Genomic DNA, 27,984 nt, shown 5'->3' with positions numbered 1-27,984 from the left:
CGGGTTAGGGTAAGGGTTAGGGTTTCGGTTAGGGAATTGGTATGGTTTAGGGTGCAGATTAGGGTACAACGTGTTAGTGCTAAGGTATGTGTTAGGGTGCAGGTTAGTGATAGTGTACTGGTTAGGATTACGGTATGGGTTAGGGTAACCATTAAATTTAGGATTAGGATTAGGTTTAGACGGGTTAGTTTTAGTGTACGGGTTCGGATTAGGGTACTGGTTAGGGTCAGGGTTAGGTTTAGTGTTAGGGAACGGGTACAGTTTAGGGTATGAAAACGGGTTAGGGTACGTGTTAAGGTATGGCTTAGCGTTAGTGTACGGGTTAGGATTAGGGTTAGGAACGTGTACGGTTTAGGGTACAGATTAGGGTATGACAACGGGTTAGGTTTAGGGTATGTGTTAGGATACGGGTTAATGTTAGTGTATGGGTTAGGGTTAGGGAATGAGTATGGTTTAGGTTACACGTTAGGGTACGACAACAGGTTAGGCTTAGGGTACGTGTTAGTGTATGGGTTAGGATTAGGGTACGGTTCGGGTAAGGGTTAGGGTAAGGGTTTTGGTTAGGGAATGGGTACGGTTTAGGGTACAGGTTATGGCACGACAACAGGTTAGGGTTAGGGTACAGGTTAGGGTATGGGTTAGTTTTAGTGTACAGGTTAGGGTTAGGGTAAGGTTTAGGGTTAGGCAATGGGTATGGTCTAGGGTACAGGTTAGGGTACATGTTAGGGTATGGGTTACTGTTAGTGTGCGGTTTAGGGTGAGGGAACGGGTATGGGTTAGGGTACGTGTTAAGGTATGGGTGTTAGTGTACGGGGTAGGATTATGGTACGGGTTAGGGTAAGAATTAGGGTAAGGATTAAATTTAGTTTTAGGGTTAGGTAATGGATAGGGTTAAGGTTAGAGGTTAGGATATGACAAGAGGTTAGGATTAGGGTATGTGTTAGGGTATGGGTTAGTTTTAGTGTATGGGTTAGAATTACAGTACTGGTTAAGGTAAAGGGTTAGGGAACGGGCACGGTTTCGGGTACAGGTTACGGTACGAGAATGGGTTAGGCTTAGGGTATGTGTTAGGGTACGAATTAATGTTAGTGTACGGGTTAGGATTAGGGTACCGTTAAGGTAAGGGTTAGGGTTAGGGAATGTGTTAGGGTACGGGTTAGTTTTAGTTTACAGGTTAGGATCAGGGTATGGGTTAGGGTAAGGGTTAGGTGCGGGTACAGGTTAGGGTACGACAGCGGCTTAGGCTTAGGGTACCCATTAGGGTATGGACTAGTGTTAGTGTACGGTTTAGGATTAGGTTACGGTTAGGGCTAGGAAACAGGTACAGGTTAGGGTATGTGTTAGTGTACAGGTTAGGTTTAGGTTTAAGGTTAGGGAACCGGTAAGGTTTAGGGTACAGGTTAGGTTATGACAACAGGTTAGGGTTAGCGTACATGTTAGGGTATGGGTTAGTGTTAGTGTACAGGTTAGGATAGGGGTACGGGTTAGCGTAAGGTTTTGGGTTAGGGTATGGTTTAGGGTTCAGTTTGGGGTACAACAATGGGTTTGGGTTAGGGTCCATGTTAGGGTAAGGGTTAGTATATGGGTTAGAATTAGGGTACGGTTTAGGGTACAGGTTAAGGTACTACAATGGGTTAGGCTTAGGGTACTTGTTAGGGTATGGATTAGTGTTTGTGTACGGGGTAGGATTAGGGTACTGTTAAGGTAAGGGTTAAGGTAAGGGTTAGGGTTAGGATATGGTTAGGGAGTGGGAATGGTTTAGGGTACAGGTTAGGGTATGACAACATGTTAGAATTAGGGTACTGGTTAGTGTTTGGGTTAGGGTTAGGTTACGGGTTAGGGTAAGCTTTAGGGTAAGGGTTAGGGAATGACAAAGGGTTAGGTATAGGGTACGTGTTAGGGTATGGGTTAGTTCCAGTTTACGGTTTATTGTTAGGGTATGGTTTAGTGTAAGGGTTAGGTTAAGGATTAGGGTTAGTGTTTGGTATGGTTTAGGGTGTAGGTTAGGGTAGGACAACGGGTTAGGCTTAGGGTACGTATTAGGATACAGATTAGTGTTAGTGTACGGATTAGAATTAGGGTAAAGTTAGGGTAAGGATTAGGTTTAGGAAACGGGTACAGGTAAGTATACGACAATGGGTTAGGGTATGTGTTATGGTATAGGTGAGTGTTAGTGTATGGGTTAGGATTAGGGTAAGGGTTAGGGTTAGGGAACAGGTGCATTTTAGGGTATGACAACAGGTTAGGCTTAGGGTGTTAGAGTACGGGTTAGTGTTAGTTTGTGGGTTAGGATTAGGATACGTGTTAGTGTAAGGGTTATAGTAAGGGTGAGGGTTACGGAACAGGTATGGTTTAGGGTACAGGTTAGGGTACAACGGATTAGGCTTAGGGTATGTGTTAGGGTACAGGTTAGTGTTAGTGTATGGAGTAGGATTAGGGTACTGATTAGATTAAGAATTAACTTTAGGGTTAGGAAATGGTACAGTTTAGGGTGCAGGTTAGGGTACGACAATGGGTTAGTGTACATGTTAGGGTATGGGTTAGTGTTAGTGTACAGTTTGGGATACAACAATGGGTTACGGTACATGTTAGGGTAAGGGTTAGGGAACTGGCACGGTTTAAGGTACAGGTTAGGGTATGAAAACGGGTTAGGCTTACGGTACGTGTTAGGGTATGGGTTAGTGTTAGTGTACGGGTTAGCATTAGGGTACGTGTTAGGGAAAGGGTTAGGGAACAGGTACAGTTTAGGATACAGGTTAGTGTATTGACAGTGGGTTAGGCTTAGAGTGTGTGTTATGGTACAGGGTAGTGTTAGTGTATGGTTTAGGATTAGGGCACGGCTTAGGGTAAGGGTTAGGTTAAGGGTGAGGGTTAGGGTTTGGGTTACGGAATGGGTACGGTTTAGGGTACAGGATAGGGTATGACAGCAGGTTAGGGTTAGCGAACAGGTATGCTTTAGGGTACAGGTTAGGGCACGACAACAGGTTAAGCTTAGGTTACGTGTTAGTGTACGGTTTAGGATTAGTGTACGGTTAGGGTAAGGGTTAGGGTGAGGAATCGGGTGTTGTTTAGGTTACAGTTTAGGGTACGACAACGGGTTAGGGTACATTTTAGGGTACGGGTTAGTGTTAGCGTATGGGTTAGGATTAGGGTACGAGTTAGGGTAACGGTTAGGGATAGGGAACGGGTATGGTTTAAGGTACAGGTTAGGGTATGACAACGGGTTAGGGTTACGGCACATGTTAGGGTACGGGTGTCTAGTTTATGAATTAGGATACGGGTTACGGTAAGGGTTATGTTTAGATTAAGGGTTAGAATTAGGGTTAGAGAATGAGTACGGCTTAGGGTATAGGTTAGGGTATGACAAAGGATTAGGTTTTGGGTACATGTTAGGGTATGTGGTAGTGTATGGGTTAGGATTAGCGTACAAGTTAGGGTAAGGGTTTGGATTAGGGTTAGGGAACGGGTACGGTTTAGGGTACAGGTTAGGGTACGATAACGGGTTAGGGTACAGGTTAGGGTACGATAACGGGTTAGGGTACGGGTTAGTTTTGGTGTACAGGTTAGGGTAAGACTTAAGGTAAGGATTAGAATAAGGGTTAGGGTTAGGGATTGGGTACGGATTAGCATTAGTGTACAGCTTCGGATTAGGGTACGGTTCGGGTAAGGGTAAGGGTTATTGTTAGGGTTAGGGAACTGGTACGGTTTAGGGTACAGGTTAGTGTATGACAACAGGTTAGGGTTAGGGTACATGTTGTGGTACGGGTTAGTGTTAGTGTACGGCTTAGGGTATGGGTTATTGTTAGTGTATGGGTTAGGATTAGGGTATGGGTTAGGGTGATGGTTGGGATAATGGTGAGTGTTAGGGTTAGGGCTACAGAACAGGTACAGTTTAGGGTACAGGTTAGGGTATGACAACATGTTAGGGTACAATTACGGTACGGGTGAGGATATTGGTACGGGTAATGGTAAGGGTTAGGGTTGGGGAACAGGTATGTTTTAGGGTACAGGATAGGGTATGACGACAGGTTAGGGTATGTGTATTAATGTATGGGTTAGAATTGGGGTATACGTTAGGGAAAGGGTTAGAGTAAGGCTTAGGGTTTGGGTCCGTGTTAGTGTTATGGAACGGGTATGGATTAGGGTACAGGTTAGGGTACCACAATGGGTTAGGATTAGGGTACGTATTAGGGTATGGGTTAGTGTTAGTGTATAGCTTAGGATTACGGTACAGATTAGGGTTAGAGTAAGGGTTTGGGTTAGGGAACAGGTACAGTTTAGGGTACGACAATGGGTTAGGTTTAGGGTATGTGTTAGGGTACAGATCAGTGTTAGTGTACAGGGTTAGGATTAGGGTTAAGGTTAGGGTTAGGGAATGGGTAAGGTTTACGTTACCGGTTAGGGTATGAAAACGGGTTAGAGTTAGGATACGTGTTAAGTTACAGGTTAGTGTTAGTGTACGGGTTAAGATTACTGTATGGGTTAGGGTAAGGGTTAGGGTATTAGGGTTAGGGAATGTATACATTCTAGGGTACAGGATAGGATATGATAATGGGTTATAGTTATGGTATGTGTTAGGGTACGTGTTAGGGTATGGGTGTTAGTGTACGGGTTAGGGAATGGGCACAGTTTAGGGTACAGGTTAGGGTACTACAACGAGTTAGGTTTAGGGTATGTGTTAGGGTACATGTTAGTGTATGGATTAGTATTAAGGTACGGTTTGGGGTAAGGTTTAGCATAAGGCTAGGGTAGGGATTAGCATTAGGGAACAGGTACTGTTTAGGGTACAGGTTAGGGTACGACAACGGGTTAGGATTACGGTACGTGTTAGGGAATGGCTTAGTGTTAGCGTATGGGTTAGGATTAGGGTACGGCTTAGGGAACGAGTACAATTTAGAGAAAAGGTTAGGGAACGACAACGTGTTATGGTTAGGGTACGGGTTAGGGTATGAGTTAGTGTTAAGGTACGGGTTAGGGTTAGGGTACGGGTTAGGGTAAGGCTTCTGGTAAGGGTTAGGTTAAGGGTTAGGGTTAGGATTAGGGAAAGGATAGGGTTTAGGGTACAAGTTAGGATACGACAACAGGTTAGGCTTAAGGTATGTTATGGGTTCCGATTAGTATAGTGTACAGGTTAGGATTAGGGTATGGATCAGGTAAGGGTTAGGGTAAGGGTTTTGGTTAGGTTTAGGGTTAGAGAACTGGTATGGTTTACAGTACAGGTTAGGGTACAACAACGGGTTAGGGTACGTGTTAGTGTAAGGGTTAGTGTTAGTGTACGGGTTAGGATTAAGATAAGCATTAGGGTAAGGGTTAGGGTTAAGGTTAGGGAACCAGTAAGGTTTAGGATACTGGTTAGGGTATGAAAACGGGTTAGAGTTAGGGTATGTATTAAGTTATGGGTTAGTGTTAGTGTACAGATTAGGATTAGAGTATGGGTTAGTGTATGTGTTACGGTAAAGGTTAGGATTAGGGTAGGGAACGGATACAGTTTAGGGTACGACAACGGGTTAGGATTAGGGTACATGTTAGGGTATGGGTTAGCGTACGGGTTAGGATTAGGGTACGGATTAGGGCAAGGGTTAGGATAAGGATTAGGAATAGGGTGTTTGGGAACGAGTATGGTTTAAGGTACATGTTAGGCTACAACAACGGATTAGGGTTAGGGTACTTGTTAGGGTACAGTTTAGTGTTAGTGTATGGGTTATGATTAGGATATGGATTAGGGTTAGGGAACGGGTGTGGTTTAGGGTACAGGTTAGTGTATGAGAACAGGTTAGGGTTATGGTACGTTTTAGGGTACGGGTTAGGTTAGGGTAAGGTTTAGGGTTAGGGTTAGCGTACATGTTAGGGTGTTCGTTAGTATTAGTGTACAGGTTAGGATGAGTATACGGGTTAGTGTAAGGTTTAGGGTTCAGTTTAGGGTTAGGGAACAGGTACGGTTTAGGGTACAGTTTGGGGTACAATGGGTTTTGGTTAGGGTACGTGTTAGGGTAAGGGTATTAGCATATGCGTCAGGACTAGGGTACTGGTAGGGTAAGGGTTAGCGTTAGGGTTAGGGAACGGGTATGGTTTAGGCTACAGGTTATGTACGACAACGGGTTAGGCTTAGGGTACGAATTAGTGTTATTGTGTGGGTTAGGATTATGGTACAGATAAGGTAAGGGTTAGGGTTAGGGAACGGGTATGGTTTAGCATACAGATTAGGGTACAACAACGGTTTAGGGTTAGGGTACATGTTAGGGTATGGGTTAGTTTTAGTTTACGGTTTAGGATTATGGTGTGGGTTACAGTAAGGGTTACATTAAGGGTTAGGATTAGTGTTAGCGTTGGGTACGGTTACGGTTTAGGGTACTGCAGCAGGTTAGGCTTAGGGTACGTGTTACGGTACGGATTAGTGTTAGTGTACGGGTTAGGATTAGGGTACGGTTAGGGTAAAGATTAGGGTTACGGTTAGGGCTAGGGAATGGGTATGGCTTAGCGTACAGGTTAGGGTATGACAAAAGGTTAGGCTTAGATTACATCTTAGAGTATGGATTAGTGTTACCGCACTGGTTAGGTTAGGGTATGGTTAGGGTAAGAGTTAGGATAAAGGTTAAGGTTAGAGTTACGGTTAGGAAATAGGTATGGTTTAGGGTACAGGTCAGAGTAGGACAACAGGTTAAGTTTAGGGTACATGTTAGGGTGCGGGTTAGTGTACGGGTTAGGATTAGGGTACGGGTTAGTGTAAGGGTTAGTGTTAGGGTTAGGGAACAGGTACGGTTTAGGGTACAGGTTAGGGTATGACAACGGGACAGGCTTATGGTATGGGTTAGGATAAGGGTTAGTGTAAGAGTGAGGGTTAGTGTTAGTGTACGGGTTAGGATTAGGGTACGGTAGGTTAAGGATTATGGTTAGGGAATGGATATGGCTTAGGCTACAGGTAAGGGTACGACAATAGGTTAAGGTTAGGGTACATGTTAGGGTATGGGTTAGTGTTAGTGTATAGGTTAGGATTAGTTTATGGATCAGGGTAAGGGTTAGGTTTAGGGTTACAGTTAGGGAACAGGTATGGGTTAGAGTTAGGGTATGTGTTAGGGTACAGATTAGTATACAGATTAGGATTAGGGTATGGTTTGGGTAAGAGTTAGGGTAAGGGTTTTTGGTTAGGTTTAGGGTTAAGGAACAGGTAAGGTTTAGGGTACAGGTTAGAGTACGACAACGAGTTAGGCTTAGAGTACTTGTTAGGATATGGGTTAGTGTTAGTGTAAGGATTAGGGTACCAGCTAGGGTAAGGGTTAGAGTTAGGGTTAGGGAATGGGTACGCTTTAGGGTACAGTTTAGGGTACGACAACGTGTTAGGGTAGGATTAGTGTTAGTGTACGGGTTAGGATATCGGTATGGTTAACAGTAAGATCAAGGGTTAGGGTTAGGGAACAGGTACGGTTTAGTGTACAGGATAGGGTATGACAACAGATTAGGGTTAGGGTATGTGTTAGGATATGGGTTGGTGTTAGTGTACAGGTTAGGATTAGGGTATACGTTAGGGTAAGGATTAGGGTAAGGTTTAGTGTTAGGGTTAGAGTCTGGGTTCGGGTTAGTGTTAGGGAACGGGTATGGATTAGGATACAGGTTAGGGTTCGACAACAGATTAGGATTAGGGTACGTTTTAGGTACGGGTTAGTGTTAGTGTACGGGTTAGATTCAGGGTACAAGTAACAGAGTAAGGGTTAGGGTTAGAGAATGGGTATGGTTTAGGGTACAGGTTAGTGTACAATGGGTTAAGTTTAGGGTATGGGTTAGTGTTAGTGTACAGGTTAGGATTAGGGTTTGGCTTAGGATAAGGATTAGGGTAAGGGTTAGGATTAAGGATTAAGGTTAAGGTTAGGGAACGGGTAAGGTTTAGGTTACCGGTTAGGGTACAAAAACGGGTTAGAGTTAGGGTATGTGTTAAGTTACGGGCTAGTGTTAGTATACGGGTTAGGATTATGGTATGGGTTAGGGTGTTAGGGTTAGGGAACATATACGTTTTAGGGTACAGGTTAGGATAGGACAACGGGTTAGGGTACATGTTCGGGTACGGGTTAGGATGAGGGTAGGGGTTAGGGTAAGGGTTAGGGCACAGGTGCGGTTTAGGGTACAGGCTAGTGTATGACATCGGGTTGGGGTTAGCGTACGTATTATGGTATGGGGTTAGTGTTAGTGTACGGGTTAGGATTAGGGTACGGGTTAGGGTAAGGGTTAGGGTTAGGGAAAGGGTATCGTTTAGGGTACAGGTAAGGGTATGACAACGGGTTAGGGTACGTATTAGTTTTAGTGTATGGTTTAGGATTAGGTTACAGGTTAGAGTAAGGGTTAGGGTACGGGTACGGTTTGGGGTACAGGTTAGGTTATGACAATGGGTTAGGCTTAGGGTATGTGTTAGGGTACAGGTTAGTGTCAGGGTTAGGATTCGGGTACGGGTTAGGGTTAGGGAATGGGTACAGGTTAGGGTTCGACAACAGGTTAAGCTTAGGGTACGTGTTAGGGTACGGATTAGTGTTAGCGTACAGGTTAGGATGAGGGTACGGTTTGGCATAAGGTTTAGGGTTATAGTTAGGATTAGGGAACAGGTGCGGTTTAGTGTACAGTTTAGGGTACAACAAGGGATTTGGTTTACGGTATATGTTAGAGTATGGGTTAGTATTAGTATATTGGTTAGGATTAGGGTACGGGTTAGGGTAAGGTTTAAGGTAAGGATTAGGGTTAGCGTTAGGGAACGGGTATGGTTTAGGATACCGGTTAGGCTATGAGAATGGGATAGAGATACGGTATGTGTTAGAGTATGGGTTAGTGTTTGTGTATGGGTTAGGATATTGGTGTGGTTAACATTAAGGTCAAGAGTAAGGGTTAGGGAACGGGTACGGTTTAGGATACAGGATAGGGCATGACGATGGGTTAGGATCAGGGTACGTGTTAGGGTAAGGGTTAGTGTATGGGTTAGGGTAAGGGTTAGGTTTAGGGTAGGGAACAGATACGGTTTAGGGTACAGGTTAGCGTACGATAACGGGTTAGGATACGTGTTAGTGTACAGGTTAGGATTAAGGTACGTGTTAGGATAAGGGTTATGGTAAGGGTTAGGGTTAGGTTTAGGGTTAGCGAATGGGTACAGTTTAGGATACAGGTTAGGGTATGACAGCAGTTTAGGATATGTGTTAATGTACGGGTTAGTGTTAGTGTATGGTTTAGGGTTAGGGTTAGGGTCATGGTTAGGTTTAGTGTTAGGGAACGGGTATGGATTAGGGTACAGGTTAGGGTACGAGAATGGGTTAGGATTAGGGTACATGTTAGGGTATGAGTTAGTGTTAGTGTATGGGTTAAGATTAGGGCACGGGTTAGCGTAAGGGCTAGGGTTAGGGAACATGTATGGTTTAGATGACAGTTTAAAGTACAACGGATTACGGTATGTGGGTACAAATTAGTGTTAGTGTACGGGTTAGGATTAGGGTATGTTTAGGGTAAGGATTAGGATTATAGTTAGGGTTAGGGTATGGGTATGGTTTAGGATATGGGTACGGTTTAGGATACCAGTTAGTGTATGACAGCAGGTTAGGATTAGGATACGTGATATGGTACGGGTTACTGTTAGTGTATGGGTTAGAATTAGGGTACGGGTTAGGGTAAGGGTTAGGGAATGGGTACGGGTTAGGGTACAGGTTAGGGTATGACAATGGGTTAGAGATCGGGTACGTGTTAGGGTATGGGCTAGTGTTGCTGTACAGGTTAGGATTAAGGTACAGATAAGAGTAAGGGTTAGGTTTGGTGAACAGGTGCGGTTAAGGTACAGGTTAGGGTATGACAACGGGTTAGGGTATGGGTTAGTATTAGTGTACAGGTTAGGATTAGGGTACGGGTTAGGTTAAGTTTAGGTTAGTGTTAGGGAATGGGTACGGTTTAGGGTACAGGTTAGGGTCCAACCACGGGTTAGGTTTAGGATACGTATTAGGGTACCGGTTAGGGTTAGGGAGCGGGTACTGTTTAGGGTATAGTTTAGGGTATGACAACGGTTTAGAATTAGGGTATGTTTTAGGGTACGGGTTAGTGTTAGTGTATGGGTTAGTATTAGGGTACAGGTTAGGGTAAGGGTTAGGGAATGGGTAGGGTTTAGGGTACAGGTTAGGGTATGAGCAGTTTAGAGTTAGCGAACGGGTATGCTTTAGGGTACAGGTTAGGGCACGACAACAGGTTAAGGTTAGGTTACGTGTTAGTGTACGGTTTAGGATTAGTGTACAGTTAGGGTAAGGGTTAGGGATCGGGTACTGTTTAGGGTACAGTTGAGGGTACAACAATGGTTTAGGGTACATTTTAGGGTATGGGTTAGGATTAGGGTACGAGTTACTGTAAGAGTTATGTTTAGAGTAAGGGTTAGGGAACAAGTATGGCTTAGGGTACAGGATAGGGTATGACAACGGAATAGGGTTAGGGTATGGGTTAGTGTATGGGTTAGGATTAGGGTATACGTTAGAATAAGAGTAAGGGTTAGAGTTAGGTTTAGGGAACAGGTATGGTTTAGCGTACAGGTTAGGGTATGATAAAGGATTAGGTTTTGGGTACGTGTTAGGATACATGGTAGTGTTAGTGTATAGGTTAGGATTAGCATATGAGTTAGGGTAAGGGTTTGGGTTAGGGTTAGGGAATGGGTACAGGTTAGGGTACGTGTTGTTGTATGGGTTAGTGTATGGGTTATTGTTAGTGTATGGGTTAGGATTAGGGTATGGGTTAGGGTGACGGTTAGGGTTAGGGTGACGGTTAGGGTAAGTGTGAGTGTTAGGCTTAGGGTTACAGAACAGGTACAGTTTAAGGTACAGGTTAGGGTATGACAACATGTTAGGGTACGGTTATGGTACGGGTTAGGATATTGGAACGGGTAAGGTTAAGGGTTAGGGTTGGGGAATGGGTATGTTTTAGGGTACAGGATAGGGTATGACAACGGGTTAGGGTACGTGTTAGGGTATGGATTTGTGTTAGTGTATGGGTTAGGATTGGGGTATATGTTAGGATAAGGTTTAGGGTTCGGGTTAGTGTTGGGTATGGATTAGGGTACCACAATGGGTTAGGAATAGGGTACGTGTTAGGGTATGGGTTAGTGTTAGTGTATGCGTTAGGATTACGGTACGGATTAGGGTAAGGGTTCGGGTTAGGGAACAGGTACAGTTTAGGGTACGACAACAGGTTAGGTTTAGGGTACGTGTTAGGGTACGGATCAGTGTTAGTATATGGGTTAGGGTTAAGGTTAGGGAACGCTTAGGTTTAGGTTACTGGCTAGGGTATGAAAACGGGTTAGAGTTAGGGTACGTGTTAAGTTACGGGTTAGTGTTAGTGTGTGGGTTAGGGTTACTGTACGGGTTAGGGTAAGGGTTAGGGTGTTAGGATTAGGAAATGTATACATTTTAAGGTACAGGATAGGATATGACAATGGGTTATAGTTATGGTATGTGTTAGGGTACAGGTCATTGTTAGTATATGGTTTAGGATTAGGGTACGCGTTAGGGCATGGGTGTGATTTAGGGTACAGTTTAGTGTATGACAGCAGGTTAGTGTTAGGGTACGGGTAAGGGTTCGGGTACGGGTTAGGGAATGGGCATGGTTTAGGTTACAGGTTAGGGTACTACAACGAGTTAGGTTTAGGGTATGTGTTAGGGTACGTGTTAGTGTACGGATTAGTATTAGGGTAAGGTTAGGGTTAGCATTAGGAAACAGGTACGGTTTAGGGTACAGGTTAGGGTACGACAATGGGTTAGGATTACGGTACGTGTTAGGGAACGGGTTAGTGTTAGTGTATGGGTTAGGATTAGGGTATGGGTTAGGGAATGAGTACAGTTTAGAGAAAAGGTTACGGAACAACAACATGTTACGGTTAGGGTACAGGTTAGTGTTAAGGTACGAGTTAGGACTAGGGTATGGGTATGGTTTAGGGTACAGGATGGGGGATGACAATAGGTTAGGGTACGTGTTAGGGTATGGGTTAGTATTACTGTACAGGTTAGGATTAGGGGACGGGTTAGGGTAAGGTTTCTGGTAAGGATTAGGTTAAGGGTTAGGATTAGGGAAAGTGTAGAGTTTAGGGTACAAGTTAGGGTACAACAGGTTAGGCTTAGGGTATGTTATGGGTACTGATTAGTATAGTGTACGGGTTAGGGTATGACAATGGGTTAGGGTACGTGGTAGTGTAAAAGTTAGAATTAGGATAAGCGTTAGGGTAAGGATTAGGGTTAGGGAACCAGTAAGGTTTAGGGTACTGGTTAGGGTACGAAAACAGGTTAGAGTTAGGGTACTTGTTAAGTTACAGGTTAGTGTTACAGATTAGGATTAGGGTAAGGGTTAGAGTAAGGAATAGGGATAGGATTAGTGTTAGGGAACGAGTATGGCTTAAGGTATAGGTTAGGCTACGACAACAGATTAGGGTTAGGGTACTTGTTAAGGTACAGGTTAGTGTATGGGTTATGATTAGGGTATGGATTAGGGTTAGGGAACGGGTGCGGTTTAGGATACAGGTTAGTGTATGAGAACGGGTTAGGGTTAGGGTACGTGTTGGGTATGGGTTATTGTTAGTGTACGGATTAGGGTACAGGTTAGGTTAGGGTACGTTTTAGGGTATGGGTTACTGTTAGTGTTCAGGTTAGTATTAGGGTACAGGTAAGGGTTAGGGTTAGGGACAGGGAATGGGTAAGGTTTAAGGTACAGGTTAAGGGTACGTCAATGGTTTAGAGTTAGGGTATGTGTTAGGATTAGGGTATGGGTTAGTGTTATGGGATTGCTATGGTTGAGGGTATGGGTTAGGGTTAGACAACGGGTTAGGCTTAGGGTATGTGTTAGGGTACGTGTTAGTGTTGGTGTAAGGGTTAGGATAAGAGTATGAGTAAAGGTTAGGGAACGGGTACAGTTTAGGGCACGAGTTAGGGTATGGCAATGAGTTAGGGTTAGGGTACATATTGGGTTATGAGTTAGTTTTAGTTTATGGTTAGGGTTAGTGTTATGATTAGGGATAGGTTTAGGGAACGTGTACGGTTTAGGGTACATGTTAGGGTACGACAACGGGTTAGGTTGTGTGTTAGAGTACACGTTAGTGTACAGTTAGGATTAGGGTACAGGTTAGGGCACCACAATGGGTTAGGCTTAGGGTACGTTATGGGTACCGATTAGTGTAGTGTACGGGTTAGGATTAGGGAATGGGTTAGTGTGTTAGTGTTAGGGTTAGGATTAGAATAAGCGTTAGAGTTAGGGTTAGGGAATGGGTGCGGTTTAGGGTACAGGTTAGTGTATGACAACAGGTAGGGTTAAGGTACGGGTTATTGTAAGTTTACGGATTAGGATCACGGTACGGGTTAGGTTAGGGTTAGGAAATGGTTAGTTTAGCATGTAGGTTAGAGTTACCGTACGTGTTAGGGTATTCATTAGTGTTAGCGTATGGGTTAGGATGAGAGTACAGGTTAGTGTAAGGTTTAGGGTTCAGGTTAGGGTTAAGGAATGGGTACGGTTTAGGGTACAGTTTGGGGTACAATGGGTTTGGGTTAGGGTACGTATTAGGGTAAGGATTTGTATTAGCATATGGGTTAGGATTAGGGTACTGGTTAGGGTAAGGTTAGGGAACGGATTAGTGTTATTGTACGGGTTAGGATTAGGGTACAGATAAGGTAAGGGTTAGGATTAGGGAACGGATATGGTTTAGGGTACAGGTTAGGGTATGACAACGGTTTAGGGTTAGGGTACGTGTTAGGGTAAGGGTTAGTTTACTGTTTAGGATTATGGTGTGGGTTATGGTAAGGGTTAGATTAAGGGTTAGTGTTAGCATTGGGTATGGTTTAGGGTACTGCAGCAGGTTAAGCTTAGGGTACGTGTTACGGTACAGATTAGTGTTAGTGTACGGGTTAGGATTAGGGTACGGTTAGGGTAAGGGTTATGGTTAGGGCTAGGGAACGGGTACGGCTTAGCATATAGATTAGAGTATGACAAAGGGTTAGGCTTAGGGTATGGATTAGTGTTAGTGTACTGGTTAGAGTACGGTTAGGGTAAGAGTTAGGATAAAGGTTAAGGTTAGAGTTGGGGAACGGGTATGGTTTAGGGTACAGGTCAGAGTAGGACAACGGGTTAAGTTTAGGGTACATGTTAGGGTGCGGGTTAGTGTTGGTGTATGGGTTAGGATTAGGGTATGACTTAGGGTAAGGGTTAGGGTATGGGGTTAGCATTAGTGTATGGGTTAGGATTAGGGTACGGGTTAGGAGAAGGGTTAGGGTAAGGGTGAGGGTTAGGGTTATGGAGCAGGTACGGTTTAGGGTACAGGTTAGAGTAGGACAATGGGTTAAGTTTAGGGTATGTGTTAGGGTGCAGATTAGTGTTGGTGTACAGGTTAAGATTAGGGTATGAGTTAGGGTAAGGGTTAGGATAAGGGTTAGGGTTAGGGATAGGGGATCGGGTACCATATAAGGTACAGGTTAGGATACGACAACAGTTTAGGGTATGTGTTAGAGTACACGTCAGTGTTAGTGTACTGGTTATGATTAGGATACGAGTTAGGCTAAAGGTTAGTGTTAGGGAATGGGTACAGGTTAGCATATGATAACTGGTTAGGTTTAGGGTACGTTTTAGGGTATGGATTAGTGTTAGTGTACAGGTTATGATTAGGGTTACGGTTAGAGAACTGCTATGGTTTAGGGTACGTGTTAAGCTACGGGTTAGTGTTTTACGTGCTAGGACTAGGGTACCAGTTAGGGTAAGGGTTAGGATAAGGATTAGAGTTAGAGTTAGGGTTAGAGAATGGGTACAGTTTAGGGTGCAGGTTAGGGTACGAAAACGGGATAGGATTAGGGTACGTTTTAGGAAATGGGTTAATGTTAGTGTATGGGTTAGGATTAGGGTACGGGATAGGTTAAGGGTCATTGTAAGGGTTAGGGCTAGTGTTAGGGATCAGGTACTGTTTAGGGTACAGTTTAAGGCAACGGGTTAAGGTACATTTAAGGTACGTGTTAGTATTAAGTTATGGGTTAGGGTAAGGGTTAGGGATAGGGAACGGGTACAGTTTAAGGTACAGCTTAGGGTATGACAACAGGTTAGGGTTAGGATATGGGTTAGTTTTAGTGTACGGGTTACGATTAGGGTACGGGTTAGGGTAAGGGTTACGGTAAGGATTAAATTTAGGGTTAGGGCCAGGGAACGGGTACAACGGGTGAGAGTTAGGATATGTGTTAGGGTATGGGATAGTTTTAGTGTATGGGTTAGGATTAGGGTAAGGGTTAGGTTGAGAGTTAGGGTTAGGGAACGGGTACGGTTTAGGGTACCGTTTACGGTACGACAATGGGTTAGGGTACGTGTTAGAGTACGGGTTAGTATACAGGTTAGGGTATACGTTAGGGTTCGGGTTAGTGTTAGGGAACGGATATGGATTAGGGTCTGGGTTAGGGTAAGGGTTAGGATTATGGTTAGGGTTAGGGAATGGGTAAGGTTTAGGTTACTGGTTAGGGTACGAAAACGGGTTAGAGTTAGGGTACGTGTTAAGCTATGGGTTAGTGTTAGTGTATGGGTTAGGATTACGGTACGGGTTAGGGTATGAGAACAGGTGAGCTTTAGGGTACATGTTAGGGTATGGAATACTGGTAGTGGACGAGTTAGTATTAGGATACTGGTTTGGGTAAGGGTTAGGGTTACGGAACGTGCGGTTTACGGAACGTGTGCGGTTTAGGGTACAGGTTAGGGTACGACATTGGGTTAGGGATAGGGTATGTGTTAGGGTATGGGTTAGTGTTGCGTATGGGTTAAGATTAGGTTATGGTTTAGGGTAAGGTTAGGGAACAGGTACGGCTTAGGGTACAGGTTAGGGTACAACTGTTTAGGGTTAGGGTGCAGGTTAGGGTAAGGGTTAGAGTTAGGATTAGGCTTAGGGAATGGGTATGGTACCATTTAGGGTACGACAATGGGTTAGAGTTACAGTACGTTTTAGGTTATGGGTTAGTGTTAGGGTACAGGTTAAGGTAAGGGTTAGGGAACGGGTATGGTTTAAGGTACAGGTTACACAACAACAGTTTAGGGTTAGGTTATGTGTTATAGTATGGGTTAGCGTTAGTGTACTGGTTACGATTAGGATACAAGTTAGGGTAAGGGTTAGCATTAGGATTAGTGTTAGAGAATGGGTATGGTTTAGGGTCCAGGTTAGGGTACGACAACGGGTTACCCTTAGGGTATGTGTTAGGACACAGGTTAGTGTTAGTGTATGGGTTAGGGAATAGGTACAGCTTAGGGTACTGGTTAGGGTACCACAATGAGCTAGGGTTAGGGCACGTGTTAGGGTACAGGTTAGTGTATGGTTGAGGATTAGGGTACAGGTTAGATTAAGGTTAGGATTGGGGATGGGTAAGCTTTAGGGTACAGGTTAGGGTACAACGATGGGTTAGGGTACGTGTTAGGGTATGAGGTTAAGGTTAGCATTAGTGTTAGGGAATGGGTATGGCTTAGGTTACAGTTTAGGGTACGACAATGGGTTAGGGTAGGTGTTATGGTATGGGTTAGTGTTAGTGTACCGGTTAGATTTCGGGTACGGGTTAGCGTAAGGGTTAGGGTAACGGTTAGAGTAGGGAAGGGAATGGTTTAGGGTACAGGTTAGGGTAAGGATTAGAGTAACAGTTACGGTTAGGGTTGGTGAATAGGTACAGTTTAGGTTACAGGTTAGAGTATGACAACAGGTTAGGGTATGGCTTAGAGTATGGGTTAGTGTATGGGTTAGGATTAGGTTACGGGTTAGGGTAAGCTTAGGGTGAGGGTTAGGGAGAGGGAATGGGTATGGTTTAGGGTACAGGTTAGGCTAGTGTTAGTGTACGGATTAGGGTATGGATTAGGTTAGGGTTAGGATACGACAACAGGTTACCGTTAGGGTTAGGGAATGGGTATGGTTTAGGGTACAGGTTAGGATACAACAATGGTTTAGAGTCAGCGTACATGTTAGGGTATGGGATAGTATATGGGTTAGAATTAAGGTAAGGGTTAGGGCAAGGATAGGGTTAAGGTTATGAAACGGGTACAGGTTAGGGTACCACAATGAGTTAGGCTTAGGGTATGTGTTAAGGTACGGGTTAGTGTATGGGTTAGGATTAAGGTTGGGGAATGGGTACTCTTTAGGGTACAGGTTAGGGTCTGATGGATTAGTGTATGTGTTAGGGGACGGATTAGTGTATGGTTTAGGATTAGGGTTCGGGTTAGGGTAAGGGTTAGGGTTAGTGTTGGGGATGGGTACAGTTTAGGGTACAGCTTAGGGTACGACAACAGGTTAGGCTTAGGGTATGGATTAGTGTTAGCGTACGGGTTAGGATTAGGGTATGGTTACGGTAAGGGTTATGGTTAGGCAACGGATATGGTTTAGGGTACAGGTAAGCGTACGGCAATGGTTTAGGGTTAGGGTACGTGTTAAGTTATGGGTTAGTGTTAGTGTATGGGTTAGGATGAGAGTACGGGTTAGCATAATGTTTAGGGTTTGGGTTAGGGAACGGGTATGGTTTAGGGTACAGTTTAGGGTACAACAATGGGTTTGGGTTAGGGTACCTGTTAGGGTAAGGGTTAGTATTAGTATATGGGATAGCATTAGGGTACGGGTAAGGGTTAGGGTTTCGGTTAGGGAATGGGTATGGTTTAGGGTACAGATTGGGGTATGACAATGTGTTAGTGCTAGGATATGTGTTAGGGTACAGGTTAGTGTTAGTGTACTGGTTAGGATTACGGTACGGGTTAGGGTAACCATTAGATTTAGGATTAGGTTTAGACGGGTTAGTTTTAGTGTACGGGTTCGGATTAGGGTACTAGTTAGGGTCAGGGTTAGATTTAGTGTTAGGAAACGGGTACAGTTTAGGGTACGAAAACGGGTTAGGGTATGTGTTAAGCTACAGGTTAGTGTTGTTTTACGGGCTAGGATTAGGGTTAGGAACGTGTACGGTTTAGGGTACAGATTAGGGTATGACAATGGGTTAGGTTTAGGGTATGTGTTAGGATACGAGTTAATGTTAGTGTACGGGTTAGGGTTGGGAATGGGTACAGTTTAGGTTACATGTTAGGGTATGACAACAGGTTAGGCTTAGGGTACGTGTTAGTGTATGGGTTAGGATTAGGGTACGGTTCGGGTAAGGGTTAGGGTAAGGGTTTTGGTTAGGGAACGGGTACGGTTTAGGGTACAGGTTATGGCATGACAACAGGTTAGGGTTAGGGTACATGTTAGGGTATGGGTTAGTTTTAGTGTACAGGTTAGGGTTAGGGTAAGGTTTAGGGTTAGGCAATGGGTATGGTCTAGGGTACAGGTTAGGGTACATGTTAGGGTACGGGCTACTGTTAGTGTGCGGTTTAGGATTAGGGTACGTGTCAAGGTATGGGTGTTAGTGTACGGGGTAGGATTATGGTACAGGTTAGGGTAAGGGTTAGGGTAAGGATTAGATTTAGTTTTAGGGTTAGGTAATGGGTAGGGTTAAGGCTACAGGTTAGGATATGACAAGAGATTAGAATCAGGGTATGTGTTAGGGTATGGGTTAGTTTTAGTGTATGGGTTAGAATTGCAGTACTGGTTAAGGTAAAGGGTTAGGGAACGGGTACGGTTTTGGGTACAGGTTAGGGTACGAGAACGGGTTAGGCTTAGGGTATGTGTTAGGGTATGGATTAATGTTAGTGTATGGGTTAGGATTAGGGTACCGTTAAGGTAAGGGTTAGGGAATGTGTTAGGGTACGGGTTAGTTTTAGTTTACGGGTTAGGATCAGGGTATGGGTTAGGGTAAGGGTTAGGTGCAGGTACGGGTTAGGGTATGACAATGGCTTAGGCTTAGGGTACCCATTAGGGTATGGACTAGTGTTAGTGTACGGTTTAGGATTAGGGTACGGTTAGGGCTAGGAAACGGGTACGGTTTAGGGTATAGGTTAGGGTACGTGTTAGTGTACGGGTTAGGTTTACGGTACGGATTAGGTTTAGGTTTAAGGTTAGGGAACTGGTAAGGTTTAGGGTGCAGGTTAGGTTACGACAACAGGTTAGGGTTAGCGTATGTGTTAGGGTATGGGTTAGTGTTAGTGTACAGGTTAGGATAGGGGTATGGGTTAGCGTAAGGTTTTGGGTTCGGGTTAGGGTACAGTTTAGGGTTCAGTTTCGGGTACAACAATGGGTTTGAGTTAGGGTCTGTGTTAGGGTAAGGGTTAGTATTAGTATATGGGTTAGAATTAGGGTACTGTTTAGGGTAAGGGTTAGGGTTAGAGCACAGGTACAGTTTAGGGTACAGATGAAGGTACTACAACGGGGTAGGATTAGGGTACCGTTAAGGTTAGGGTTAGGATTATGGTTAGGGAGTGGGAATGGTTTAGGGTACACATTAGGGTATGACAACGTGTTAGGGTTAGGGTACTGGTTAGTGTTACTGTTCGGGTTAGGGTTAGGGTAAGCTTTAGGGTAAGGGTTAGGGAATGACAAGGGGTTAGGTATAGGGTACGTGTTAGGGTATGGGTTAGTTCTAGTTTATGGTTTATTATTAGGTATGGGTTAGTGTAAGGATTAGGTTAAGGATTAGGATTAGTGTTAGAGTTAGGTACAGTTTAGGGTGTAGATTAGGGTAGGACAACGGGTTAGGCTTAGGGTACAGATTAGTGTTAGTGTACGGGTTAGAATTAGGGTAAAGTTAGGGTAAGGGTTAGGGTTAGGTTTACGGAACGGGTACAAGTAAGTGTACAACAATGGGTTAGGGTATGTGTTATGGTATAGGTGCGTGTTTGGGTTAGGATTAGGGTACGGGTTAGGGTAAGTGTTAGGGTAAGGGTTAGTGTTAGGGTTCGGGAATGGGTACGGTTTACAGTACAGGTTAGGGTACGACAACGGGTTAGGCTTAGGGTAAGTGTTAGAGTACGGGTTAGTGTTAGTTTGTGGGTTAGGATTAGGATACATGTTAGCGTAAGGGTTATGGCAAGGGTGAGGGTTACGGAACAGGTATGGTTTAGGGTACAGGTTAGGGTATGACACTGTGTTAGGATTAGGGTACTGGTTAGTGTTAGTGTTCAGGTTAGGATTAGGTTATGGGTTAGGGTAAGCTCTAGGGTTAGGGAATGACAAGGGGTTAGGGATAGGGTACGTGTTAGGTACAGGTTAGGATATTGGTGCAGGTAACGGTAAGTTTAAGAGTAAGAGTAAGGGTTAGGGTTGGGGAACAGGTACGGTTTAGGGTACAGATTATGGTAGAACAACAGGTTAGGTTTAGGGTATGTGTTAGGGTACAGGTTAGTGTAAGTGTATGGGTTAGGGAACGGGTACACTTTAGGGTGCAGGTTAGGGTATGACAACGGATTAGGGTTAGGGTATGTGTTAGGGTAAGAGTTAGTTTTATTGTACAGGTTAGGATTAGGGTACAGGTTAGGGTAAGGGTTAGGGATAGGAAACGGGTATGGTTTAAAGTACAGGTTAGGGTATGACAATGGTTTAGGGTACGTGTTAGGTAATGCGTTAGTGTTAAGGTACAGGTTAGAATTAGGGTACGGGTTAGGGAACGGGTATGGTTTAGGGTATAGGTTAGGGTATGACAACGTATTAGGGTTAGGGTATGGGTTACTGTTAGTGTACGATTTAGGATTAGGTTATGGGAGTAAGGTTTAGGGTTATGGATAGGGAACTGGTACGGTTTAGTGTACAGGTTAGGGTATGAAAACGGGTTTGAGTTACGGTACGTGTTAAGGTATGGGTTAATGTACAGTTTAGGTTAGAGTACCAGTTAGGGTGTTAGAGTAAGGACTAGTTTTAGGATTAAGGTTCAGGTTAGGGAGCAGATACGGTTTAGAGTGCAGTTTACGGTGTAACAAGGGAGTAGGGTTAGGGTACGTGTTAGGGAAAGGGTTAGTGTTAATGTACGGCTAGGATTAGGGTACGGGTTAGGGTTAGGGAATGGGTACGGTTTAGGGTACGACAAAGGGTTAGGCTTAGGGTACATGTTAGGGTACGGATTAGTGTTAGTGCACAGGTTAGGTTAGGGTACAGTTAGGGCAACGGATAGGGTAAGGGTTAAGTTTAGGAAATGGGTATAGTTTAGGGTAAAGGTTAGGTTATGACAATGGGTTAGGGTATGGGTTAGTTTTAGTTTATGAACTAGGATTAGAGTATGGGTTAGGGTAAGGTTTAGGTTAAGGGTTAGGGTACGGGTACGGTTACGGTACAGGTTAGGGTGCGACAATGGGTTAGGCTTAAGGTACGTGTCAGGGTACAGATTAGTGTTAGTGTACGGGTTAGGATTAGGGTACGGTTCGGGTAAGGGTTAGGGAGTGGGTACGGTTTAGGGTACAGGTTAGTGTACGACAACTGGTTAGGTTTAGGTACAAGTTAGGGTAAGGATTAGTGTTAGGGTTCGGGTTAGGGCTAGGGAATGGGTACTGTTTGGATACAGGTAAGGGTACGACAACTTGTTAGGGTTAGGGTACGTGTTAGGGTACAGATTAGTCTTAGTGTACAGTTTAGTATTAGGGAAATGGTTAGTGTAAGGGTTAGAGCTAGGGAACAGGTACGGTTTGGGTACAGGTAAGGGTACAACAACGTGTTAGGGTTAGGGCACGTCTTAAGATTAGGATAAAGTTAGGGTAAGGGTTAGAGTTAGGGTTAGTTTTAGGGAACGGGTACTGTTTAGGGTACAGGTTAGGGTACAACAGATTAGGCTTAGGGTATGTGTTAGGGTACGGGTTAGTGTTAGTGTATGCGGTAGGATTAGGGTACTGATTAGGTTAAGGATTAGCTTTAGGGTTAGGCTTAGGGAACGGTACAGTTTAGGGTGCAGGTTAGGGTATGACAACGGGTTAGTGTACATGTTAGGGTATGGGTTACTGTTAGTGTACAGTTTGGGGTACAACAATGGGTTACGGTACATGTTAGAGTAAGGATTAGAATAAGGGTTAGGGTTAGGGATTGGATACGGATTAGCGTTAGTGTACAGCTTCGGATTAGGGTACGGTTCGGGTAAGGGTTATTGTTAGGGTTAGGGAACTGGTACGGTTTAGGGTACAGGTTAGTGTAGGACAACAGGTTAGGGTTAGGGTACATGTTGTGGTACGGGTTAGTGTTAGTGTACGGCTTAGGGTATGGGTTATTGTTAGTGTATGGGTTAGGATTAGGGTATGGGTTAGGGTGACAGTTGGGGTAAGGGCGAGTGTTAGGGTTAGGGTTACAGAACAGATACAGTTTAGAGTACAGGTTAGGGTATGACAACATGTTAGGGTACAGTTACAGTACGGGTTAGGATATTGGTACAGGTAATGGTAAGGGTTAGGGTTGGGGAACGGGTATGTTTTAGGGTACAGGATAGGGTATGACAACAGGTTAGGGTTAGGGTACATGTTAGGGTATGGGTTCGTGTTAGTGTATGGGTTAGAATTGGGGTATACGTTAGGGAAAGGGTTAGAGTAAGGTTTAGGATCTGGGTCCGGGTTAGTGTTAGGGAACGGGTATGGATTAGGGTACAGGTTAGGGTACCACAATGGGTTAGGATTAGGGTACGTATTAGGGTATGGGTTAGTGTTAGTGTATAGCTTAGGATTAGGGTACAGATTAGGGTTAGAGTAAGGGTTTGGGTTAGGGAACAGGTACAATTTAGGGTACGACAATGGGTTAGATTTAGGGTACGTGTTAGGGTACAGATCAGTGTTAGTGTACAGGTTAGGATTAGGGTTAAGGTTAGGGAATGGGTAAGGTTTACGTTACCGGTTAGGGTATGAAAACGGGTTAGAGTTAGGATACGTGTTAAGTTACAGGTTAGTGTTAGTGTACGGGTTAGGATTACTGTACAGGTTAGGGTAAGGGTTAGGGTATTAGGGTTAGGGAATGTATACGTTTTAGGGTACAGGATAGGATATGACAATTGGTTATAGTTAAGGTACGTGTTAGGGTACACGTTAGGGTAAGGGTTCGGGCACAGGTACAGTTCAGTGTATGACAGCGGGTTAGTGTTAGGGTATGGGTGTTAGTGTACGGGTTGGCATTAGTGTACGGGTTAGGGAATGGGCACAGTTTAGGGTACAGGTTAGGGTACTACAACGAGTTAGGTTTAGGGTATGTGTTAGGGTACGTTTAGTGTACAGATTAGTATTAAGGTATGGTTTGGGGTAAGGTTTAGGATAAGGCTATGGTTAGGGTTAGCGTTAGGGAACAGGTACTGTTTAGGGTACAGGTTAGGGTACGACAACGGGTTAGGATTACAGTACGTGTTAGGGAATGGCTTAGTGTTAGCGTATGGGTTAGGATAAGGGTACGGCTTAGGGAATGAGTACAGTTTAGAGAAAAGGTTAGGGTACGTGTTAGGGTACGAGTTAGTGTTAAGGTACGGGTTAGGGTTAGCATACGGGTTAGGGTAAGACTTCTGGTAAGGGTTAGGTTAAGGGTTAGGGTTAGGATTAGGGGACGGTTTAGGGGACAGGTTAGGGTACGACAACGGTTTAGGGTGAGCGTACGTGTGAGGGCACGGGTTAGTGTTAGCGTACGGGTTCGGATTAGGGTACAGTTCGGGTAAGGGTAAGGGTTATTGTTAGGGTTAGGGAACTGGTACGGTTTAGGGTACAGGTTAGGGTACGACAACGAGTTAGGCTTAGAGTACTTGTTAGGGTATGAGTTAGTGTAAGGATTAGGATTAGGGTACCAGTTAGCGTAAGAGCTAGAGTTAGGGTATGGGTACGCTTTAGGGTACGACAACAGGTCAGGCTTAGGGTACGTGTTAGGGTACAGATTAGTGTTAGTGTATGGGTTAGCATAAGGTTTAGAGTTATGGTTAGGATTAGGGAACAGGTACGGTTTAGTGTACAGTTTAGGGTACAACAAGGGATTTGGGCTAGGGTACGTGTTAGGGTATGGGGTAGTATTAGTATATTGGTTAGGATTAGGATACGGGTTAGAATTAGGGTATGGGTTAGTGTATGGGTTACAGTAAAGGTTAGGTTTAGGGTAGGGAACAGATATGGCTTAGGGTATGACAACAGATTAGGATTAGGGTACATGTTAGGGTATGGGTTAGTGTACAGGTTAGGATTAGGGTACGGATTAGGGCAAGGGTTAGGGTAAGTGTTAGGGTTAGGGAACGGGTATGGTTTACGGTACAGTTTAGGGTACGACAACGGGTTAGTGTTAGTGTATGGGTTAGATTTAGGGTACGAGTAAGGGTTAGGATAACGTTTAGGGTTAGGGAATGGGTATGGTTTAGGGTACGGGTTAGGGTTAAGGTTAGGGTTAGGAAACTTGTCAGGTTTATTTAGAGTACCGGTTAGGGTACGAAAACGGGTTAGAGTTAGGGTACGTGTTAACTTACGTGTTAGTGTACAGATTAGGGTAAGGGTTAGAGTTAGGATCAGGTATAAGATTAGGGAACGAGTACAGTTTAGGGTATGAAAACGGATTAGGGTATGAGTTAGGGTACGGGTGTTAGTGTATGGTTGAGGATTAGGTTACGGGTTAGTATGAGGATTAGGATTAGGGTACTGTTAGACTACAGGTTACTGTTAGTGTACAAATTAATATTAGGTTACGGGTTGGGGTAAGGATAGGGTTAGGGGTACGAGAATGGGTTAGGGTACGTGTTAGTGTACGGGTTAGTGTTAGTGTATGGTTTAGGATTAGGGTATATGTTAGGACAAGAGTTAGGGTAAGGGTTAGGGTTAGGGTCATGGTTAGGTTTAGTGTTAGGAAACGGGTACAATTTAGGGTACAGGTTAGGGTACGACAGCGGGTTAGGGTATGTGTTAATGTACAGGTGTTAGTGTATGGTTTAGGATTCGGGTATACGTTAGGACAAGAGTTAGGGTAAGGGTTAGGGTTAGGGTCATGGTTAGGTTTAGTGTTAGGGAACGGGTACGGTTTAGGGTACAGGTTAGGGTCCAATCACGGGTTAGGTTTAGGATACGTATTAGGGTACCGGTTAGTGTTAGTGTACGGGTTAGGATTAGGGTACGGTTAGGGTAAGGGTTAGGGAGCGGGTACTGTTTAGGGTATGACAACAGTTTAGAGTTAGGGTATGTTTTAGGGTATGGGTTAGTATTAGGGTACGGGTTAGGGTAAGGGTTAGGGAATGGGCAAGGTTTAGGGTACAGGTTAGGGCATGACAATGGATTAGGGTACATGTTAGGGTACAGGTTAGTGTTCGTGTATGGGTTAGGATTAGGGTACGGGTTAGGATAAGTTTAGGGTTAGGGAACGGGTATGGTTTAGGGTACAGGTAAGGGTACGACAACGGGTTAGGGTAAGGGTTAGTGTTAGTGTACAGGTTAGGGTTAGGGTAAGGGTTAGTGTTAGGGTATGGGTACGGTTTAGGGTACAGGTTAGGGTATGACAACGGGTTAGTGTTAGTGTACGGGTTAGGATGAGAGTAGGGGTTCCTGTAAGGTTTGGGCGGGGGGGCGGCACTTTGCTTAACATGCAAAGAACACATTGAAATAACAGTTTGGGCCTCATGTTCTGTTAAAGGTGTTTGACCAGAGTGCACTTTCAACTGAAGCTAAAGAAGAAATGTACAAACTGTATCCTAATGCCCGGAGGGCTCACCTGAAAACAGGAGGCAATTTCCCTTACCTGTGCAGAAGTGCAGAGGTGAATCTCTATGTACAGGTAGGTCCTAGGTTGGATCCCAGAGCACTTTGAACACAGAATCTGCTTTGAAACAAAGTTTTTTTTATTTTTTGGTCGTCGAGCAAGAGAACTACAGAATTCTCTGTAGGAATGAAGCATTGACTTGATAAATTGGTCCACATTAGTAACTTACAGGAGAATTCAAGCATATTAGAGCCACCTGAGGGACTCTATGCCCACTCTCCCTTTTCTAAGAACCACAGGCCTGAACTCACACACTGAAGCAGCCGTTTGGTACAATGGGACCTTGGCTCCTGGATGCAATGAATTCAGCCAGAGCAGGACACCAGACTTAAATGGAGTCAATCTGAATCCCACGAAGGGACTTCTTGGTCTAATTTTAATGCATTAAAACACACGCACACGAACAAACACTACTTTTTCTAATACCTGTCTAAATGGATATTAGAATAGTGGTGAGAAATGGTTGCTTTGCAATTTGGCAAGTAGTATCAAGAGCCTTAAAAAACCAGTCACGTTCTTTGATCCTGTTGTCCACATGTGGCAACAGATCCTGAGGAGAGGATCATAAATACAAAAAAACTTGATTCCCAGAGATAGTCATTACGGTGTTAGAACAGCAGAGGATGGGAAGGACCTGATTCGTAGCAGTAGAGGGGAAGGGTTAACACCTACTGGTGAAGCAGCATGTGGCAATTTAAGATGTTAGTAACAATTTGTAGTTACCTGGAAAGACTGGTTACATATTAAGTGAGGAACAAAGATCCTAAATTGTGGTTTTGTGGTTTTGGTTTTTGTGTTTTTTTGCTTTTTGCCTGCATTGAGTCTTCGTTGCTGCATGCAGGCTTTCTCTGGTTGCAGCAAGCAGGGGCTACTCTTCATCGTAGTGTGCGGGCTTCTCATTGCGGTGGCTTCTCTTGTTGCAGAGCACAGGCTCTAGGCATGCAGGCTTCAGTATTTGTGGTGCACGGGCTCAGTAGTTGTAGCTTGCAGGCTCTAGAGCACAGGCACAGCAGTTGTGGCGCACGGGCTTAGTTGCTCCACAGCATGTGGGATCTTCTCAGACCAGGGCTTGAACCCATGTCCCCTGCATTGGCAGGCGGATTCTCAACCACTGCACTGCCAGGGAAGTCCCCAAATTGTGATTTTTAAAATTTTTTTGACTTTTCTGTTTTCTAATTTTTCTAATTAGTATGTATTACTCTAATGTTTTACTGTATATATTTTTATTGAGGTATAGTTGACTTATAATATTAGTTTCAGGTGTTCTATATAGTGATTCAACAATTTTATAGATTATGCTACATTTAAAGTTACTATAAAATATTGGCTGTATTTCCTGAGCTGTACAATATATTCTTGTAGCTTATTTTATACATGGTAGTTTTGTACCTTTTAACCCCCTGACCTTATCTTGCCCATTCCCCCAGGACTCTGTAATTTTAGAACTAGAAACCATTAATACACAACAGTGATGTTTAAAATAATTATTCTGCATTTCTGCAGATACATTTGCTGCAATTCCACGGAACCAAATATGCGGCCATTGACCCATCAATGGTCAGTGCTGAGGAGCTCGAGGTGCAGAAAGGCAACCTTGGCATCAGTCAGGAGGAGCAGTAGCTGTTAGAGTTGGCTCTTAGTGATGAGTGATCCAGTGTGTCCGTACAATCAGTGACATCAGTGCCCACCAGTCGGCCTCTCTCTTCGGTTCGTCAGGTTCACCGGTTATCACTGTGTTTGGAACTAGGACTGATTGTCATCTTCGTGACAGGCGGCAGCTCTTCTAAGCCAGTGTAACTATTCCCTCTTCAGTTTTTTTAGCTTTTGAACTTAACGAAGTACTTTTGAAGATTCCCATTTTAAGAATTGTGAAAATTTTGCTACCAAAAGTCTTCACCACTGTGTTGTTAAGTGAATATTAATTTCTGAATTTGGGGATTCTGTGGATTTTTTTCCTTTCCTTTCTTTCTTTCTGTTATTTGCTGTAAATGCTGCACATCCACATTGTGTATCAGAAGGACATTGGTTATTTTTATGCTTTCTTGGTTATAACTTATCAGAGTGCCAAGGCTGTCACCCACTGTTTGCTCTCCTGCAAATGAACTACTTCTAATTTCCAGTTAAGCAGATTGTTTTCAGTTTGGGCTGTTGTCTTTATACCCATTACAGTCTTTGGAATAAAAATTCAATTTGAGTGAGTGGCTTTTGTGATTATCATAGCTGCCAACTGGGCTACCTACACATAGGACTCTCTGAGAATCAGACTGATGTTTGCCAAGCCCGTGTGTCTTTAGGTTAAGTTACTTAACCTCTCTAAAGTGCAGTTTGCTCATTGTTAGATTACAGAAACAATCCTTTATTGAGCTGCTGCTATGTGCAAGGTACTTTTCATACCTGCTTTTTTTCCCCCTCAGTGGAAGATT

The 27,984-nt window shown here is 44.1% G+C and overlaps 1 protein-coding gene across 2 annotated transcripts in view; it reads left to right on the top strand.

Annotated features, from left to right (window-relative positions):
* The window catches only part of SPG21 (SPG21 abhydrolase domain containing, maspardin), a 76,953-nt gene extending 49,240 nt beyond the window's left edge, over positions 1 to 27,713 (top strand). For both annotated transcript variants that reach the window (XM_082851538.1, XM_082851539.1), the window contains 2 exons: positions 25,436 to 25,576; positions 27,065 to 27,713. In XM_082851538.1, coding sequence (XP_082707664.1) covers positions 25,436 to 25,576; positions 27,065 to 27,181 — 258 coding nt within the window. In that variant the 3' untranslated portion in view covers positions 27,182 to 27,713. The remainder of the gene's footprint in view (positions 1 to 25,435; positions 25,577 to 27,064) is intronic.
* Positions 27,714 to 27,984: the final 271 nt, after the last annotated feature.

The sequence above is a fragment of the Leucopleurus acutus genome, assembly GCF_964270905.1.
Source record: "Leucopleurus acutus genome assembly, chromosome: 1".
In the NCBI taxonomy this organism is placed as follows: Eukaryota; Metazoa; Chordata; class Mammalia; order Artiodactyla; family Delphinidae; genus Leucopleurus; species Leucopleurus acutus.
This window is presented reverse-complemented; position numbering and strand designations above follow the sequence as displayed.